At 48.3% G+C, this 18446-nt stretch overlaps 1 protein-coding gene across 6 annotated transcripts in view; it reads right to left on the bottom strand.

The window, feature by feature from the left end:
• Nucleotides 1-18446, bottom strand: part of LOC119966976 (dynein heavy chain 8, axonemal-like) — a 1648910-nt gene that overhangs the window by 711846 nt on the left and 918618 nt on the right. For all 6 annotated transcript variants that reach the window (XM_038798944.1, XM_038798946.1, XM_038798947.1 and 3 more), the window contains one exon: nt 15516-15756. In XM_038798944.1, coding sequence (XP_038654872.1) covers nt 15516-15756 — 241 coding nt within the window. The remainder of the gene's footprint in view (nt 1-15515; nt 15757-18446) is intronic.

The raw sequence follows: 18446 nt of genomic DNA, 5'->3' as shown, positions 1-18446 counted from the left end.
TCAAGTACCGGGTAACATAGATGAAAACTGGCGTGTAATCAAGCAGCGGTTTACACTCTGTGTTTTGGCCCTAGGCCTGCAGGCACAGTCTAATGAAAGGTGAATAGCATTGCTGCTCATGATGGCAGGTCCACAAGCAATTGAAATACATAATACTTTTGCTTTTGATAATGAGGACAGCAAAAATTACAATGAAGTCATCGGGTACTTTTATCGACATTGCTTCCCCAAAAAGAATGAGACATTCGAGATATATGTTCTGTATGTGTACCCAGAAATCGGGTAAATCATTCAACTGTTTTGTCATTGACTTGGGGCTGAAGACCCAGTCATGGAACTTCAGTAGCCTGAAGTATTTTATGATCCATGACCAAATTGTCTTTGGTGTATCAGATGATAAGCTACATGAGAGGTTGTTGAGGGAAGAAGATTTGGTATTGGAACAAGCAATAAAGATTTGCCAGGTGAGCAAGGTAGCTGCACAGCAAATACTCTGCTCGAAAGATTTTGGCGCAAACATAGAGGAAGACGCCAGCACCTTTAACGCTGTGATGCATGTCATAAAGAAACGTGGTCTCGGTGTGGGCAGTCATTTTAAGCAGCTGACAGGAGTCGCCATCTTATGCCAAAAATGTGACAATCGGCATGGCCCATGGAAATGTCCGGCCTTTGGAAAAGTCTGTTCCAGGTGCTGCCGTGTTGGGCATTTTGCGAAACAGTGTTTTTTGCATCCTACAATGGACCATATAAGATCAGTAAATGTGGTTGATGAGATACTTCCGGCCAAACAGTTCTTCCGTGATCTCATTGTAACCCAGGACCCAGAAGAGACTGGCCCAAAAAGATGAATACACAATTTCAAAAAAGAACGTAGTTAGTAAGAACCCGATGGAAACCAGATGGAAAACAACGGTATTCTGAAAAGACTCATTTTTACGATGCGACATTGACATCAAACTGAGGGTCAACCTCCTCAGTCGGTCTGCTTTGCACAAGCTGGACACGCAGCCGCAAGTTGCTGATCGGCCGGGACTGCCGATACAGTACAAAAAAGATGGAAACTGACGATGAATGTGAAGTTGTGCTCTCCGTGGACTACATGACATACTGTTTTATATTGTGGACATGAAAATTGAGTCTATCATAGGAGCGGATGCATATGAACCCCTGAATGTGGTTGTGCTACTGTATGTCCCAGAAGACGGATGGCCAGCTGAATAATACAAATCCCTCCAAGATATCATAGTGCAATAATTCGTTGAGGATCTAGCAGAAGTCCAGGCGGAGGACGACACATCAGAAAAAGAGACGGAAGAGACAAAGAGTATTCCGCAATTCTGGTTAACAGTCTTCAAGAAGGTATATGTGCTCAGTGGCATGATACAGGAGAATGGCAAACCATTATTAAAGCATCTACAAGATGTGAATGTTAAATATCCAGAGCATAATAAGCCGAAGAGCTGCACTCTGGAGTTTAAGTTCAAGCCCAATTAGTATTTCACAAATGAGGTGATTACCAAAGTATACCAGATGGATTGGCAGCCTGACAAGCTTGAATCCTCGTTCTTTGATGAACTAGAAATCATGGGCTGCACAGGCTATAACATTGACTGGAAGGGCAAAAATGTCACATTGAAAACAACAAAAACCAAGCCGAAGCACAAAGGTCGGAGAACTTGCAGAATAGTTCTGAAAACTGCACCAAATGACTCATTCTTTAATTTCTTCAGTCCTCCTGAGGTTCCACAGCATGGAATGTTCAATAATTTCTCCTGTAAAATATAACATTGCACATGAAACTATGTGTTCGCGCAGGAAGCAGCCAATTTCAAAATCAGCATTAAGTTTTGATGCCGATTTTGAAATTGTCTGCCTCCTTCGCGAACACATAATTTCATGTGCAATGTTATATTTTACAGGAGAAATCATTGCCGATGATGCTGAATCTGATGATGAGTACGAAGATGTTGATGAGTACAAAGATACTGAGAATGAGTACAAAGTTAATAATGATGAGTATGAAGATATTGAGGATGAGTACAAAGTTAATAATGATGAGCACGAAGGTATTGAGAATAAGTACGAATATAATAATGATGAGTACGAAGATATTGATGATGAGTACGAAGATATTGAGGATGAGTACGAAGTTAATAATGATGAGTACGAAGATATTGAGAAAGAATATGAAGATAATAATGATAAGTACCAAGATATTGAGGATGAGTACAAAGATATTGAGGATGAATACAAAGTTAATAATGATGAGAACGAAGATTTTGAGGATGAGTACGAATATAATAATGATGAGTACAAAGATATTGATGATGAGTACGAAGATATTAATAATGATGAGTATGAAGATATTGATGGTGGAGTGGGAAGGTATTGATGATGGGTACAATGATATTAACTCTGATGAGGACAAAAATGGCGACTCCGAGAGTGAGCCAGCAGAGGGCGATGTGAAATGCTGGCAAGATGGTTTCGAGGACGTGATGAGATGACAGCACTGGACATTAAACTGACGGTGGAGACATTTGCTCCAGAGGCACATTGCGTATTATCTCATGCCTATTTTTAAAAATTAATTTCCGGGAAGTGGGTATCGCTGGTTAAGTCAGCATTTATTGCCCATCCCTCGGTGCCCTTCAGAAGGTGGTGGTGAGCTGCCTTCTTGAACTGCTGCAGTCCTTGAGGTGTAGGTACATCCACTGTGCTGCTTGGGGAGGAGGGAATTCCAGGATGTTGCCACAGCAACAGTATAGGAACAGCGATATATTTCCAAGTCAAGATGGTGATGACTTGGAGGGTAGCCTCCAGGTGATGGGGTTCCCAGGGTATCTGCTGCTCATGTCCTTCTAGATGGTAGTGGTCGTGGGTTTGGAAGGTGCTATATAAGGAAACTTGATGAGTTACTGCAGTGCATCTTGTAGATGGCACAGATGGCTGCCACTGTTCGTCGGTGGTGGCAGGTTTGAATGTTTGTGGAAGGAGGACCAATCAAGCGGGCAGCTTTGTCCTGGAGGTGTTGAGCTTCTTCAGTGTTGTTGGAGTTGCACTCATCCAGGCAAGTGGAGAGTATTCCATTATACTCCTGACTTGTGCTTTGGAGATGGTGGACAGGATCTGGGGGTTCAGGAGGTGAGTTACTCACCGTAGGATTCCCAGCCTTTGAACTATCCTGGTAGCCACAGTAATAATGTGGCTAGTCCTGTTCAGTTTCTGGTCAATGGTAACACCCAGGATTGTGGGGGATTCAGCGATGGTAATGCTATTGAATGTCAAGGGGCGATGGTTAGATCCTCTTTTGTAGGAGATAGTCATTGCCTGGCACTATGTGTGGTGCGAATGCAACTTGCCACTTGTAAGTCCAAGCCTGGATATTGATTTGATTTATTGTCACATGTACCGAAGGACAGTGAAAAGCATTTTTCTGTGGTCGACGTAACATACACAGTACGTACATAGTAGACAAAAAGAATAATCAACAGAGAACATTGACAAATGGTACATCGACAAACAGTGATTGGTTACAGAGCGGAACAAGGGGTCAAACAAAGCAAATACATGAGCAAGAGCAGCATAGGGCATCGTGAATAGTGTTCTTACAGGGAATAGATCAGCCCGTGGCGGAGTCGTTGAGGAGTCTTGTAGCTGTGGGGAAGAAGCTGTTCCTATGTCTGGATGTGCGGGTCTTCAGACTTCTGACCCTTCTGCCTGATGGAAGGGTCTGGAAGAAGGCAATGCCTGGGTGCGAGTGGTCTCTGATAATGCTGTCTGCCTTCCTGAGGCAGTGGGAGGTGTATACAGAATCAATGTGGGGGTGACAAGCTTGCGTGATGCGTTGAGCAGAGTACACCACAGTCTGCAGTTTCTTGTGATCTTGGACCGAGCAGTTGCCATACCAAGCTGTAATGCAGCCGGATAGGATGCTCTCTATCGCACATCTGTAGAAGTTTGTGAGAGTCGATGCAGACATGCCAAATTTCTTCAGCTTCCGTAGGAAGCAAAGATGCTGGGCTTTCGTGACTGTTGCACCAGTGGACCAGGACAGGCTGTTGGTGATGGTGACTCCCAGGAACTTAAGGCTATCAACCATCTCCACTTTGGAGCCATTGATGCAGACGGGAGGGTCTTGAATATTGTCCCGGTCTTGTTGCATTTGGACATTGACTGCTTCATTATCTGAGGAGTCATGAATGATGCTGAACATTGTGCAGTCATCTGCAAACATCCCAACTTCTGATCTTATGTTGGAAGGCACATCATTGATGAAGTAGCTGAATATGGTTGGGACGTTACACCTCCTCTTTGAATTGTTGGACTGCCAGCACTTGATCCTCACTGGCTGGATCCTGCTCTTCTGGGGATGGCTCTTGCTGGTGCAAGATCCTCCCTGAGCTGGCCCTCAACAGCAGCCAGTTAGAGTGTGGCTTATGTCCGTGTCCATGTCTTTGTAGGGGAGGGGATGTGGTGGTGGGGAGGGGGTGAGGGGGAAGAAACAAATAATGTTATGAAGATCCAAAGCCATCAGGTTTGGAGCTGTACTGCTGTGCAACCCTCCACATCCTACACCCGCCCTTCATCCCCACTGCTCACCAGGTCCTTTTAATATGATGTTGTTCACACTGCACTGCTTTTTAAAAAAAAGTTCCAATTAATGGGCAATTTAGCAAGGCCAATCCACCTACTCTGCACATCTTTGGGTTGTGGGGGCGAGACACGGGGAGACTGTGCAAACGCCATACGGACATTGACCCTGGGCCAAGTTCGAACCCAGGTCCTTGGTGCCATGAGGCAGCAGTGCTCACCACTGTGCCACTGTAACGCCCTTGCACTGCACTGCTGATCCCATTGGTGAGTGTCACCCGGTCTGTGGTGTGGAGCCTCTAACCATACAACTCCTCCCAGTCACTAGGGGTAACGGTGGCTGCTGCAACTAGTGTCAGAGGTAGGATCCTGTCCTGTTTCCCCCAATGATTCAGTTCCCGTATCAGCCTCCCCGCAGGCGCCGGAATATGGCGACTAGGGGCTTTTCACAGTAACTTCATTTGAAGCCTACTTGTGACAATAAGCGATTTTCATTTCATTTCATTTTCATGAAGTCTTCTGTGGCTCTTCACTGGATGGACCGTGTGTTATCCTGGCAGAAGGATGGCAACTGGTTGTGTGGTTGAGACAGTCGACATCTGCTGCCAGTCACTTCCATTCTAAGAGGCTAGTGTGCTGATAGGTGCTAGTGATGGGGGTCAATGAGAGATGTGTGCAATTGTTGGGAGCTTAGTTGCAGTGTGAAGTGGAGCCTGGGTGTAACACGCAGGTTGTGACAGAAAGCTGGTCATGTTTCTTGGCCAGGGAAGGATGGATGGGAGCATGGGCATGGTGGACATGCAGCACTTGGAGACATCTCGTGATCCTGAGAGGTGGACTATGTTATTGAAAATATGGAAAGATGTGTCATTTGAAACATGGAAGTCTGGCAATATCTGGTCTGAGAGAAACATGAGAGGATACAGGGAAAGATTCCACGAAGGGTTAACAGCAGCTGCAAAGAGCAGGATTATAAAATGTAGATTCTTTCTCCCAAGCAGGCTTAGCAAACACACAGGATTCTTGTATGAAGCTAAAAACAATGTCTCACACCTTCATTGAAAGTAACTATCTTAGTAAGCATCTGGAAAAGCATGGATGAGAGTTTCAGTTGAGCTAGGTGATAAATGTAAACCTTTCAAGTTATAACCAAGTGGATTTTAGCATGCAGCTAAAAGCAATGTTTCACACCTTCATTGAAATTAACTCTCTTAGTAAGCAACTGGAAAGGAAAGGACGAGGTTCAGTTGAATTTGGTGTCAATTCTAGGTGTGAAATTCTACTAACACCAAGTAAATTAAAGAAAATTGGAGACTATCAGTCTACGAGAAACATAATTTAAAGCCAAAATCAAAGTCAAAATTATGAGCTGAGGACACAATTAGAAAATAAAACTATAGAAATGACAGAAACCAAAAGCAAAATTCACACCCCTATTGAAACCAAAGCATTTTTGAATATCACAAAGGAACTTTGAACATCACAAAGGAAACAATGTAATCGGATCTGAGGGCTGAGGCCATGCCCAAAATGAATACTTAGTTGTATTAGAATGTTTAGATCAAAGATACTTTTTACAATAAAAATGAAATAACAGTTACTTTACAATAAGGTCAGAAAAACATAATAACTGTTAGAAAGAGAATATAAACCCAGAGACCAGAGCAGGAACGAGCAGAGGCAGAATTCAGAGAGAAGGAGAGAAGGAAGAGAAGCAAGCAGAGTCAGCTCGGTCATGGGAAAGACATAAGAACATAAGAACATAAGAACTAGGAGCAGGAGTAGGCCATCTGGCCCCTCGAGCCTGCTCCGCCATTCAATGAGATCATGGCTGATCTTTTGTGGACTCAGCTCCACTTTCCGGCCCGAACACCATAACCCTTAATCCCTTTATTCTTCAAAAAACTATCTATCTTTACCTTAAAAACATGTAATGAAGGAGCCTCAACTGCTTCACTGGGCAGGAATTCCATAGATTCACAACCCTTTGGGTGAAGAAGTTCCTCCTAAACTCAGTTCTAAATCTACTTCCCCTTATTTTGAGGCTATGCCCCCTAGTTCTGCTGTCACCCGCCAGTGGAAACAACCTGCCCGCATCTATCCTATCTATTCCCTTCATAATTTTAAATGTTTCTATAAGATCCCCCCTCATCCTTCTAAATTCCAACAAGTACAGTCCCAGTCTACTCAACCTCTCCTCATAATCCAACCCCTTCAGCTCTGGGATTAACCTAGTGAATCTCCTCTGCACACCCTCCAGCGCCAGTACGTCCTTTCTCAAGTAAGGAGACCAAAACTGAACACAATACTCCAGGTGTGGCCGCACTAACACCTTATACAATTGCAACATAACCTCCCTAGTCTTAAACTCCATCCCTCTAGCAATGAAGGACACAATTCCATTTGCCTTCTTAATCACCTGTTGCACTTGTAAACCAACCTTCTGTGACTCATGCACTAGCACACCCAAGTCTCTCTGAATAGCGGCATGCTTTAATATTTTATCGTTTAAATAATAATCCCGTTTGCTGTTATTCCTACCAAAATGGATAACCTCACATTTGTCAACATTGTATTCCATCTGCCAGACCCGAGCCCATTCACTTAACCTATCCAAATCCCTCTGCAGACTTCCAGTATCCTCTGCACTTTTCGCTTTACCACTCATCTTAGTGTCATCTGCAAACTTGGACACATTGCCCTTGGTCCCCAACTCCAAATCATCAATGTAAGACATGACATAGCAGCTGAGCTAAAACAGCTAATACATCTCAGGAAGACTAGAATTTAAACAGGAGGCAGAGTCAGCTCATAGATAGCCAGAAGAGCCCTCAGAGCCCTCAGAGCTCAGTACATGGGATCGACAAGACACAGCAACCAAGCTAACCAGCGAATACATCTAAAGAAGACCAGACTTTAAAGAAGATTTATTGTCAAGGTGGGCCTGAAGGTCCCTTCAACCAACCAGCAGGATGCAGAAGCAAGATCTTTTTACATTTTCTTTAAAAGAAAAAAATATAATAATAAAATAACTTAATTTAACCTGAAACAGTGGTTTATTCCTAAAGTCTGCTTTACTTACTTAGCAATGCGGGACCCAGGATCGATGCTACTAAGTGGTAAGTAGATGAAGTCTTCGGTGAAGGTATGGGTTATACCGGGGGATAACTTGAAAATATAGCTTGACCTGAATAGCACCCACTGAAGCCTGCATCGGAGTCAGGGAGTGAGAATCCCTGTTCACCATTTAGAATGTCGGCCCTTCTTGGTATAGGGGGAATTCTAAGAATAGTGGTGAGTTTTCAACATCAGCTAGCTGATAGTGTCACTGGTGCAATTTCTACTCAGATAGGGGCTGCGTGCTAGGGAGAATTCCAGCGGGAATGGTGCACGTGTCCTTTGTTTGGAGTGAGCTCTGCTATTCCCACTTTCCTTTGGGCAGCACTGTAGCACAAGTGATTAGAACTTTGGCTTCACAGCGCCAGGGTCCCAGGTTCGATTCCCTGCTGCGTCACTGTCTGTGCGGAGTCTGTACATTCTCCCTGTGTCTGCATGGGTTTCCTCCGGGTGCTCCGGTTTCCTCCCGCAGTTCAAAGACATGCAGGTTAGGTAGATTGGCCATTATAAATTGCCCTTAGTGACCAGAAATGGTTAGCAGGGGTTATCGGGTTACAGGGATAGGGTGGAAATGAGGGCTTAAGTGGGTCGGTGCAGACTCGATGGGCTGAATGGCCTCCTTCGGCACTGTAAGTTCTATGTTGCTCTGCTGTGGAGCTGCATTTCTGAGGAGTTCACTGAGGAATGCCAATGCCTGGTGGGCCAGTGACCACGTCCACTCATTGTTGATACTGTTAGGGTCTGAGGGTTTCCAGAGTGGTGGGCTGAGTGGGTTCCCACATGGCCAGGTGCTCCCTGAGCATATCCACCATGCAGTGAGCCCTCAGCAGTGTGAACAGTCAAGTGTCTAAGTTGCAGAAAAGGGGCGGGTTTCAATGACATACTGCAGCAATGGCGGTCTGAGCCAGGCCTCCACGATCCCCAGGGTGATCCCCTGCGTGCACGGACTTGCCATCATGCCTGCATGAATCCTGTCTGAGAAGGGTGGAGCATCGCAGAGGGGTGTAGCATTTAGTGTCCAATCCATTAATAACATTCAAAACCATGCAAATTATAGATATGCATGGGGCCACTGGCATGGGACGCGGACCTCAATGCCACCACCAGTGGGGAATGGAGCATTGCGTCTGAATTAGTTCGGGATGCAAATCCTGATTTTTACCCCTCATGACATTTTGCTTCCAATTGCAAATTCTCGCTGCAGCGGAGAATCCAGCCCAGTGATTTTAAAGATGGATGGGAAAAATGGCCAGAATTCTCTGGATGTCAGGATTCTATTTTTCTGCTGGCAGTGGTTTTCCCGGTGGCATGGGGTGGCTTCAATGGGAAATGTTATTGCCAAGCAGTAGATAGAATCCCGTCACCAGCAAACAACGCGCGCCAAGAAACATGTGCCTGGAGGACTGGAGAATCCTATCCAATACATATTTAAAGAGTTTAAAGAGGTGTTGGAGCTATGCTAGGGGAGTGGCCATGTAAGATTCTGGAATGTGCTCTGTGCTGGAAGAGAGCTGCGAAAAGAAGCAAAGTGCGCACCCTCCAGCAATGCAGGAAAATGCCTGTTGTTTTCAAAAGCAAGATTTTGTCCTTCAGCTCTTGGAACCCTGTAAAATGGAGTGCGAGACAGAAAGAAGCACTGTGACGTATCTTCCCGAAAGCAGTGGTGGGTGTCTTGTGGTAACTCTACTGGAATTTGTCTTGATTAAATATTTATACGAATGTTCCTAAAAGAGGCATTTGTAATTCTAACAAAGTAAAATTTTGTGGGGAAATGTTTGTAAGACAAATTGTAATGTCCAAATGTCATTAAGTTTCCTTTTCTTTTGTTCATAAATGTCTTAATTTACTATTTAAAATCTCCAAAAGTGTTGGAATTTTTGACTCCTGACTTCGGCATATATCCACACTGTACCCATTGGAATTTAGAAGGATGAGAGGGGAATTTATTGAAAAATACAAGATCCTGAGGGGACTTGACAGGGTGGTGCCGCAAAATGCTTTTGGGGGAGTCGAGAACTAGGGACACAGCTTAAATATTAAGCATACCCCATCTGAGCTGAGGAGATTTATTTTTCCCTCAGTGGGTTGTTAACTTGAATTTACTTCCCCAGTGAACTTTTGAGACTGGGCCATTAAATATATCCAAGGTTGAGTTAGATCTTTGATTGACAAGAGAGTTAAGAGATATGAGGGACAGACAGGGAAGCAGAGTTGTCAGCCAAATGGCTTCCTGCTCCTCATTATTGTACTCGTGTTAAGGAGATATTTCTTAACTCTTGGTAAAGATACATTCCATTGCGAAAGAAAGACCCAATGAGAAGGATGCACCATTCATGGTTAACTAAGGGAGCTGTCGCCATGGGAAGTAGGGACGAGGGGCCCATGGCAAGGAGATACGTCATGCCGACGGGGGGGTGGGGAGGGGCGAGGCAAAGCCAGCCCCCTCCCCCCTGGCAGGAACACCCAGGAAAAACAACCCAATGCCCAAGGGCCCGCTCCAGGTGGGAGGCCAGGCCCCGGCACGAGGGAACGGGAGTACTGGAGAGGGGAGAGGGGAAGCGGGACAGCAACCTCCGAGAGGGGAGCCACCGTGCTAGCAGGAAAGCTAGCGAAGGGGGCGCGCAACAGAGCAGGGCCGCAGCGCACCCCCAACAGGGGGGAAGGCGCCAGGCAGGGGAGGGGGGGGATCACCCATCAAAGGTGGGAGAGCAAATGGGGGCAGGAATGGGGGAGAGAGGGGCAATGGAGGGGTACACAGGGGTATCCCCGAAAGGGATAGAGCGGGGGGGGGGGGGCACTCGGGGGGCGAGAGACCAGGGAGGGGAAATGCAGGGACGAAGGGACAAAAGAGGCCAGAAAGGGAATAGGGCCACAAAGTGCCACAGACAAGGGCTCGAAACAGGGAACTGCTGCAAGCACCCACCCAGTACGGTCTGTGGGTGAAGGGGCCCCCCGGAGTGCAGGGGACTACCCGCGTGGCGGACACACAGTGGACGGCCATGGCGGGTGTCCCCGGGACAAGGGGGAACCCCGGAGCGCAGGGACCCGACCGCATGGGGAGAGCAGTGATAGTGGACATCCTGGACGGCCCCCTAACAAAGGGAAACCCCAGAGGGCAGGGGCGCGTCCACCGGACAAATATGGTTAACCCCACAGGAGCAAGGGGGCAGAAGCCCCCCACCAGAATAGTCACCTGGAACGTAAGGGGACTTAACGGCCCAGTGAAGAGATCTAGAGTCCTCACCCACCTTAGAAACATGAGGGCCGACATAGTCTTCCTCCAAGAGACGCACTTGAGGGAGCAGGACCAACTGCGGGTAAGAAAGGGCTGGGTGGGACAAACCTATCATTCCTGTTATGGGGCAAGGGCCAGGGGGGTGGCGATCCTGATTGGCAAGAGGACAATGTTTAGGGCGACAAAGACGGTTACGGACCCAGGGGGACGGTATGTCATGGTCAGCGGGGCCCTGGACGGGGCGCCGGTAGTTCTAGTTAACGTGTATGCGCCCAACTGGGACGACACGAGCTTCATCCAAAAGACCATGGCAGAAATCCCGGACATAGCGACGCACCGACTAATCATGGGGGGGGACTTCAACTGTGTACAGGACCCAACGACGGACAGATCAAACCCCAGAACGGGGAAAACCTCAAACATGGCAAGGGAACTCAGTCACTATATGGAGCAGATGGGAGCAGTAGACCCCTGGAGATTCGCCCACCCGGGGGAGAAAGAATTCTCTTTCTTCTCCCCAGTACACAACGTGTACACCAGAATTGACTTCTTTGTGGTGGGGAAAACGGTGCTTCCAGAGATAGACAAGGTGGAATACTCCGCAATTGTGATATCAGACCACGCTCCACACTACATGGATGTGCGGCTAGAGACGGGAAGGGCCCAGCGCCCCAAATGGAGGTTGGACGGTGCCTTACTAGCTGACAAGGCCTTCAGCGAAAGGATAGCGCAGGCCATAGCGGAGTACACTGAGATCAACCAAAACGGGGAGGTCTCACCCTCCACGTTCTGGGAAGCGCTTAAGGCCGTACTAAGAGGGGAAATCATAGCCTACAAAGCGCAAAGAGATAGGGAGGAAAGGGTGGCTAGGCAGAAGCTGGTCGACTCCATACTGGAGGTAGACCATAAATACTCCGAGGCCCCAACCGTAGAACTCCTGGCGGAGAGGAAAGAATTACAAAGGAACTTTGACCTGCTCTCCACCAGGAAAGCAGTACACCAACTCCGCCAGGCACGCGGGGCCCTATACGAACACGGAGACAAAGCCAGCCGCCTGTTGGCCCACCAGCTGAGAAAGCAGGCAGCCAGCAGAGAAATTGCGCAAATCAGAGATACCAGAGGCACGTTGGAAACAGAACCAGAGAGGATTAACAAAACCTTCAAGGCCTTCTACCAAGAGCTGTACACCTCAGAGCCCCCAACGGGGAAGGCTGGGATGAACCGGTTTCTTGACGGACTGGACATACCAGTTGTGGGAGAGGGCAGAAAACGGGATCTGGAAGCACCACTAGCACTGGGAGAGATCATGGACAGCATTAGCTCCATGCAGGCGGGGAAGGCGCCGGGACCGGACGGATTCCCGGCGGACTTCTACAAAAAATTTGCGACAGCGCTGGCCCCGCACCTGCGGGAGATGTTCACAGACTCGCTAGCTAGGGGCACGTTGCCACCCACGTTAGCACAGGCCTCAATCTCGCTGATACCTAAGAAAGACAAAGACCCAACGGAATGTGGGTCATACAGACCCATATCTCTGCTGAATGCAGACGCCAAAATACTGGCCAAAATCCTAGCCAAGAGGCTAGAAGACTGTGTACCTGAGGTGGTCACAGAGGACCAGACGGGCTTTGTCAAAGGTAGACAGCTTACCGCGAACATCAGGCGCCTGCTGAACGTGATAATGACCCCCTCCGGGGAGAGAACACAAGAGGTGATCGTCTCCCTGGACGCAGAAAAGGCCTTCGACAGAGTCGAGTGGAAATACCTCATAGAGGTACTGGAGCGGTTCGGGCTTGGAACAGGGTTCACCGCTTGGGTAAAGCTCCTGTACAACGCTCCCATGGCGAGTGTACAGACCAACAATACCAACTCCCAATACTTCCAGCTGCACAGGGGCACCAGACAAGGATGCCCACTGTCCCCGCTGCTGTTCGCACTAGCAATTGAACCGCTAGCAATCGCGCTCAGGGCAGCAAAAAATTGGAGGGGGATCCGAAGGGGAGGTAGAGAGCACAGAGTCTCACTCTATGCGGATGATCTGCTCCTCTATATCTCGGACCCACAAAGCAGCATGGACGGAATCATCGCGCTCCTGAAAGAGTTTGGAGCCTTCTCGGGCTACAAACTCAACATGAGCAAAAGTGAGATCTTCCCAGTACACCCGCAAGGGGGGGGGGGGGGGGGGGGGGTGGGGGGGGGGCAGCACTAAAGGGGCTGCCGTTCAATCAAGCCCGACATAAATTCCGCTACCTGGGGATCCAAATAGCCCATGACTGGAAAGGGATCCACAAATGGAACCTCACCAGCCTGACGGAGGAAGTTAAAAAGGACCTGCAAAGATGGAACACACTCCCGCTCTCCCTCGCGGGGAGAGTTCAGACGATCAAAATGAACGTACTGCCCAGGTTCCTCTTCCTGTTTAGATCCATTCCGATCTACATCCCCAAGGCCTTTTTCAAAGCGCTGGACAAACTCATCATGGCGTTCGTATGGGGGGGTAAAAATGCTAGGATCCCAAAGAAGGTCTTACAAAAAACAAAAACCAGGGGAGGGCTAGCCCTCCCGAATCTACAATTCTACCACTGGGCAGCAACAGCCGAGCGAGTAAGGGGATGGATCCAGGAGCCAGAAGCTGAGTGGGTGCGTGCGGAGGAGGCCTCCTGCATGGGAACCTCCCTCCGGGCCCTCGCCACGGCAGCACTCCCATCCCCACCCAAAAAACACTCCAGCAGCCCAGTGGTGACAGCCACCCTCCAATCCTGGAACCAACTGCGGCAGCAACTTGGCCTGACCAAAATGTCGAACAGGGCTCCCATCTGCAACAACCATAGGTTCACACCAGCACTGACTGACGCCACCTTCAAAAGGTGGAGGCAGGACGGGGGGACACTGACAGTCAGGGACCTATACACGGACGACAGGATCGCAACACTGGACGAACTGACAGAGAAATTTCAGCTAGCTGGGGGGAACGAGCTACGGTACCTGCAGCTCAAAAACTTCCTACGAAAGGAGACAAGGACGTACCCACAACCGCCACGACAGACACTACTGGAAGACCTACTGGACGCAAGTATCCTAGAGAAAGGGAACTGTAGTGACATGTATGACCGACTGGTAGATAGGGACGACACCGTACTGGACGCAACAAGAAGGAAATGGGAGGACGACCTGGGGATGGAGATAGGGTGGGGACTCTGGAGCGAAGCACTGCATAGGGTCAACTCCACCTCCACGTGCGCAAGGCTCAGCCTGACGCAACTAAAAGTGGTACATAGAGCCCACTTAACAAGAACCCGTATGAGTAGGTTCTTCCCGGAGGTGGAAGACAGAAGTGAAAGGTGCCAAAGAGGCCCGGCCAACCACGCCCACATGTTCTGGTCTTGCCCCAGACTCGTGGAGTACTGGACAGCCTTCTTCGAGGTTATGTCCAAAGTGGTGGGAGTGAGGGTGGAGCCATGCCCGATAGTGGCGGTCTTCGGGGTTTCAGAACAGCCAGATCTATTCCTGGGGAGGAGGGCGGACGCCCTTGCCTTTGCCTCCCTGATCGCCCGCCGTAGAATCCTGTTTGGCTGGCGGTCAGCAGCACCGCCCAGAGCTGCGGACTGGTTGTCCGACCTCTCGGAATCTCTCCAAATGGAGAAAATCAAATTCGCCATCCGAGGGTCGGACGACGGCTTCCACAGAACGTGGGAGCCATTCATGCAACTGTTCCGGGACCTATTTGTGGCCAATGTACAAGAGGAAGAATAGTCGGGGGAAGGTAGCGGGAGGGGGGGGGGGGGCTACAGGTTCGGTACGGGGGTTCGATGGCTAGCTAAGGCCCAAAACCAAACTAAATAAACATGTTGGGGGGGGGGGGCGGGCGCAGTTACTACTACGAAGATGCCTACCTGTAAATATGTATGTTAATTTTTGCGTGTTTGTTTGTTTTTTTTTGTTCTTTTTCTCTCCTAACAATTTGTAATTTGTTCAATATAAAATATGAAAACTGAATAAAAACATTTATAAAAAAAAAACTAAGGGAGCTGTAGATACATCAAACTGAAGGAAAAAACAGATATGATATTTTCAAAGATTACTGATAGGTCAGAGGATTGGACAGATTTTACAAACTAGCAAAGAATGAGGCCATGTTCAGATCTGCCATGATTTTATTGAACAGCAAATTGAGCTCGAGGAACCAAATTCTTGTGATTTTGGGTTGTGAGAAAAGAAAAAGAATTTTAAATGAAATACAAAAAAGCTGGGACTCTTACTTTTATCAAACACTGAAGTGCTCGATGGAGACAGGCCCCTGCTTGTGCTTCACTAGATGTATTAATGCACAAAGTACCAGACAGGCACTCATGCGTCCCAGACAGTGACCAGAATGGCTTTGGTCTGTCCAGTATAGAACTAGATTACGGGCCACCCTCAGTGCCAAAGGTTTCAGCTGGATGAAAGTAGAATGGAAAATATGGTAGTGCAAAATTGGCCTCAAATTTGTTATTGACCTTTTGTGCCATCGCTCAAAAACAAATTCTGCTCCTGTAAATTTTGAGTTGTACTGACTAATGGTTTAATATACCTCAATTTCATCCTTAAATTGAAGCAGTGGAGCATCCATAACATTTTTCAGAGAGAATGTTTCTGATGCCACATTAAATGTATGTCCTGTTACATCAGATATCCGGTCCCAATGTCTTGATTTTATTGACTTGCTAGCCATCATTTCCAGGAGAGGACATGATTCACTGAAGTCATCGATTTTCTTTTTTAGATCTAGAAATGCCTGCCATTCCTTCAAGCCTTTGGGCAACCTACGACACCTAGAAATAGACCAAAAGAGGATTGAATCACATGATGAACCTGAAATAAGTTAAACTTTCTGCAATATGATTTATCACACATTTATCAGTATTCTGTGGAGAATGTATGAGTGCTAAGATCAAAAACAGATGCAAAGGTTAACTCAGATAATCATGGATGAATTAGATTGACATACACAGTAAGGAACTTTTAGAATCTTCAATAAAAGATTCTGAAATGCTGGGAAGAAAAAACAATTAGAAATGGCAAGCACATATTTCAGAAATTAAAGGTGTAATTTTCCATTTTCTCCGCAGTGGGTGTCATGGCAGGTGGGAGGTAAAATATCATGGGAGTGCACAAATTGGTATCACAATGTCATAAATCAGTTTGCAATAGTACGAGCAAGCCTCCAATGGTGGTCGAAATTTCCACCTGGTGAAGTCAGGAACAGCTTTAGCATAAATTTAAATGTTATGTTTGCACTTTAAAAGGAGTACTAACCGCAATCCTCCACCATGCTGAATGGCCACGTCGGCATGCAATCAGGTCATGCAATCTTACAACAGTATGGCACAATTTTCCTACTGTGTTGTGCCCAGCGCTGATCCCGTTCCGCCAGGTGCATCACAGGACAGGCCCAAAGTGGATTTTTTACCGGGCACGTAGTAGCGTGCAATGCACCCAACCCTGGCACACATCGCAATCTAGATCACGCCCTCGCTGGGGACCTGAGGTCAGTGGTTTAAATCCTTACCTCGGGATCTGAGGTCAGTGATATAAATCCATACCTGGGGATCTGAGGTCAGTTGTATAAAAACCTTACCTGGGATCTGAGGTCAGTGGTATAAATCCTACCTGGGGATCTGAGGTCAGTGGTATAAAAACCTTACCTGGGATCTGAGGTCTGTGGTATAAATCCTTACCTGGGGATCTGAGATCTGTGGTATAAATCCATACCTGGGGATCTGAGGTCAGTGGTATAAATCCTTACCTGGGGATCTGAGGTCAGTGGTATAAATCCTTACCTGGGGATTCTGAGGTCAGTTGTATAAAAATTTTGGGCAGGATTCTGGGGTCGGAGAATCGCCAGGGGTCGGCGTGAATCCCGCCCCCGCTGAATTCTCCGGCCCTCCAAAAGTCGGCAAGGTGTGAGTCGCGCCACCCACCCCGGAGAGTGGTGGGGACCGGCGTGACTCAATGGGCTGCCCGAATTCTCCGGCCCACGATGGGCCAAAGACCTGCTGGTTTTTTGCCAGTCCCACCGGCGTGGATCAGACTATGTCCCTTACCAGGGGGACCTGGCGCCGCGGGCAGGATCCGGGGTCCTGGGGGGGGGCGCGGGGTGGTCACTGCCCAACACAAAATGGAAGATTACAAAGAATGCAGGGAAAATGGACATGTTGCAAAAGCAAGCAGCTTGCAAAAGCGCCTGTGTATTCTGACTGCTGCAGAAATCAGACAGCACTGTGAAAAAAACAAGTTAGCATACTAATGAGGTGATACCTGGTGATTCCCAGGTACAATGGAAACAAGTAAACTCAAATCGCTACATTGGATAGAAGGCCAGACTTCTCGGCGCCAAGAGAAGTCCGAAACAATAAGCCCCAAGAGCCGCCCAGTGATCGAGGAACTGCCCCATTATTGGGGAAATTCAAAACCTATCGATTGGGAAGAGACCCAATCGATTGCGAGTGTATAGAGAGTCCGCCCAGGGGGGCGCGAGACCCTGGGAGAGGTATAATGTCTTATACCCCGACCCCAGCTCGTTCTCTTAGCCAGCCTCTCCTTGACCAGCCAGCCCTTCCCAGCAGAACACCGGTGCAGCAGAAGACCTTGAGAAGGAGAGGCCTGGTCAGCAAGCGCCATCAAGTAAGTGTCCTACAACGCACGCTACAAGAGTAGACACTCCTGACCCCTTTAGTCCACACCGACTGGAAGCCTGCGGATCCAGGACAAAGCTAGAGGCCGTTGTTCCCTGATCCGGCAGTTCCCTTATCCAGATAAGTATTTGGCCTGTTAGTGGTAGGATTAGCCTAGTCTTGTAGTTTTATATGCATAATTAGTAAATAACTGTATTATAATATACGTGTCTTATTTGAACTTACTAACTGGTATATGGAGTTATTGGTCTGAACTTGAACTTGAAACTTGTGGAGGTATCTTAACGATACCTGGCGACTCTAGAGCTAAGGAACGAAACAGGGCCAAATTGAGTGTAAAGCACACTCACCCAGAATGAGCAACAGGGGGGTGCCCCCACGGTGGCCTGGCCCACGATCGGGGCCCACCGATCGGCGGGCATGCCTGTGCCATGGGGGCACTCTTGTACTATGCGTCGGCCGTGTCAGCCTTCACGATGGCCGACGCATAGGTGACCCCCGCCCTGCGAATGCGTGGGGATGACGTCAGCAGCCACTGACACACCCGCGCAAGCGCGGATTCTCACCGGCCGGCGGAGTCCCTTTGGCCCCGGCTGGCACGGCGCCAAAGGCCTTCCACGCCGGCCGGCGGGGCGCAACCACTCCAGCGCCAGCCTAGCCCCTGAAAGTGCGGAGGATTCCACACCTTTGGGGCGGGCTGACGCCGGAGTGGTTCACGCGACTCCATCCCGCCGGGACCCCTCGCCCCGCCAGGTACGGGAGAATCCCGCCCCTTATCTGGGGATCTGAGGTCAGTGGTATAAATCCTTACCTGGGGATCTGAGGTC

The sequence above is a fragment of the Scyliorhinus canicula genome, chromosome 6 (genome assembly GCF_902713615.1).
Source record: "Scyliorhinus canicula chromosome 6, sScyCan1.1, whole genome shotgun sequence".
Taxonomy (NCBI): Eukaryota; Metazoa; Chordata; class Chondrichthyes; order Carcharhiniformes; family Scyliorhinidae; genus Scyliorhinus; species Scyliorhinus canicula.
Note: the sequence above shows the minus strand (reverse complement) of the source record. Positions and strands in the feature narration are given on the sequence as shown.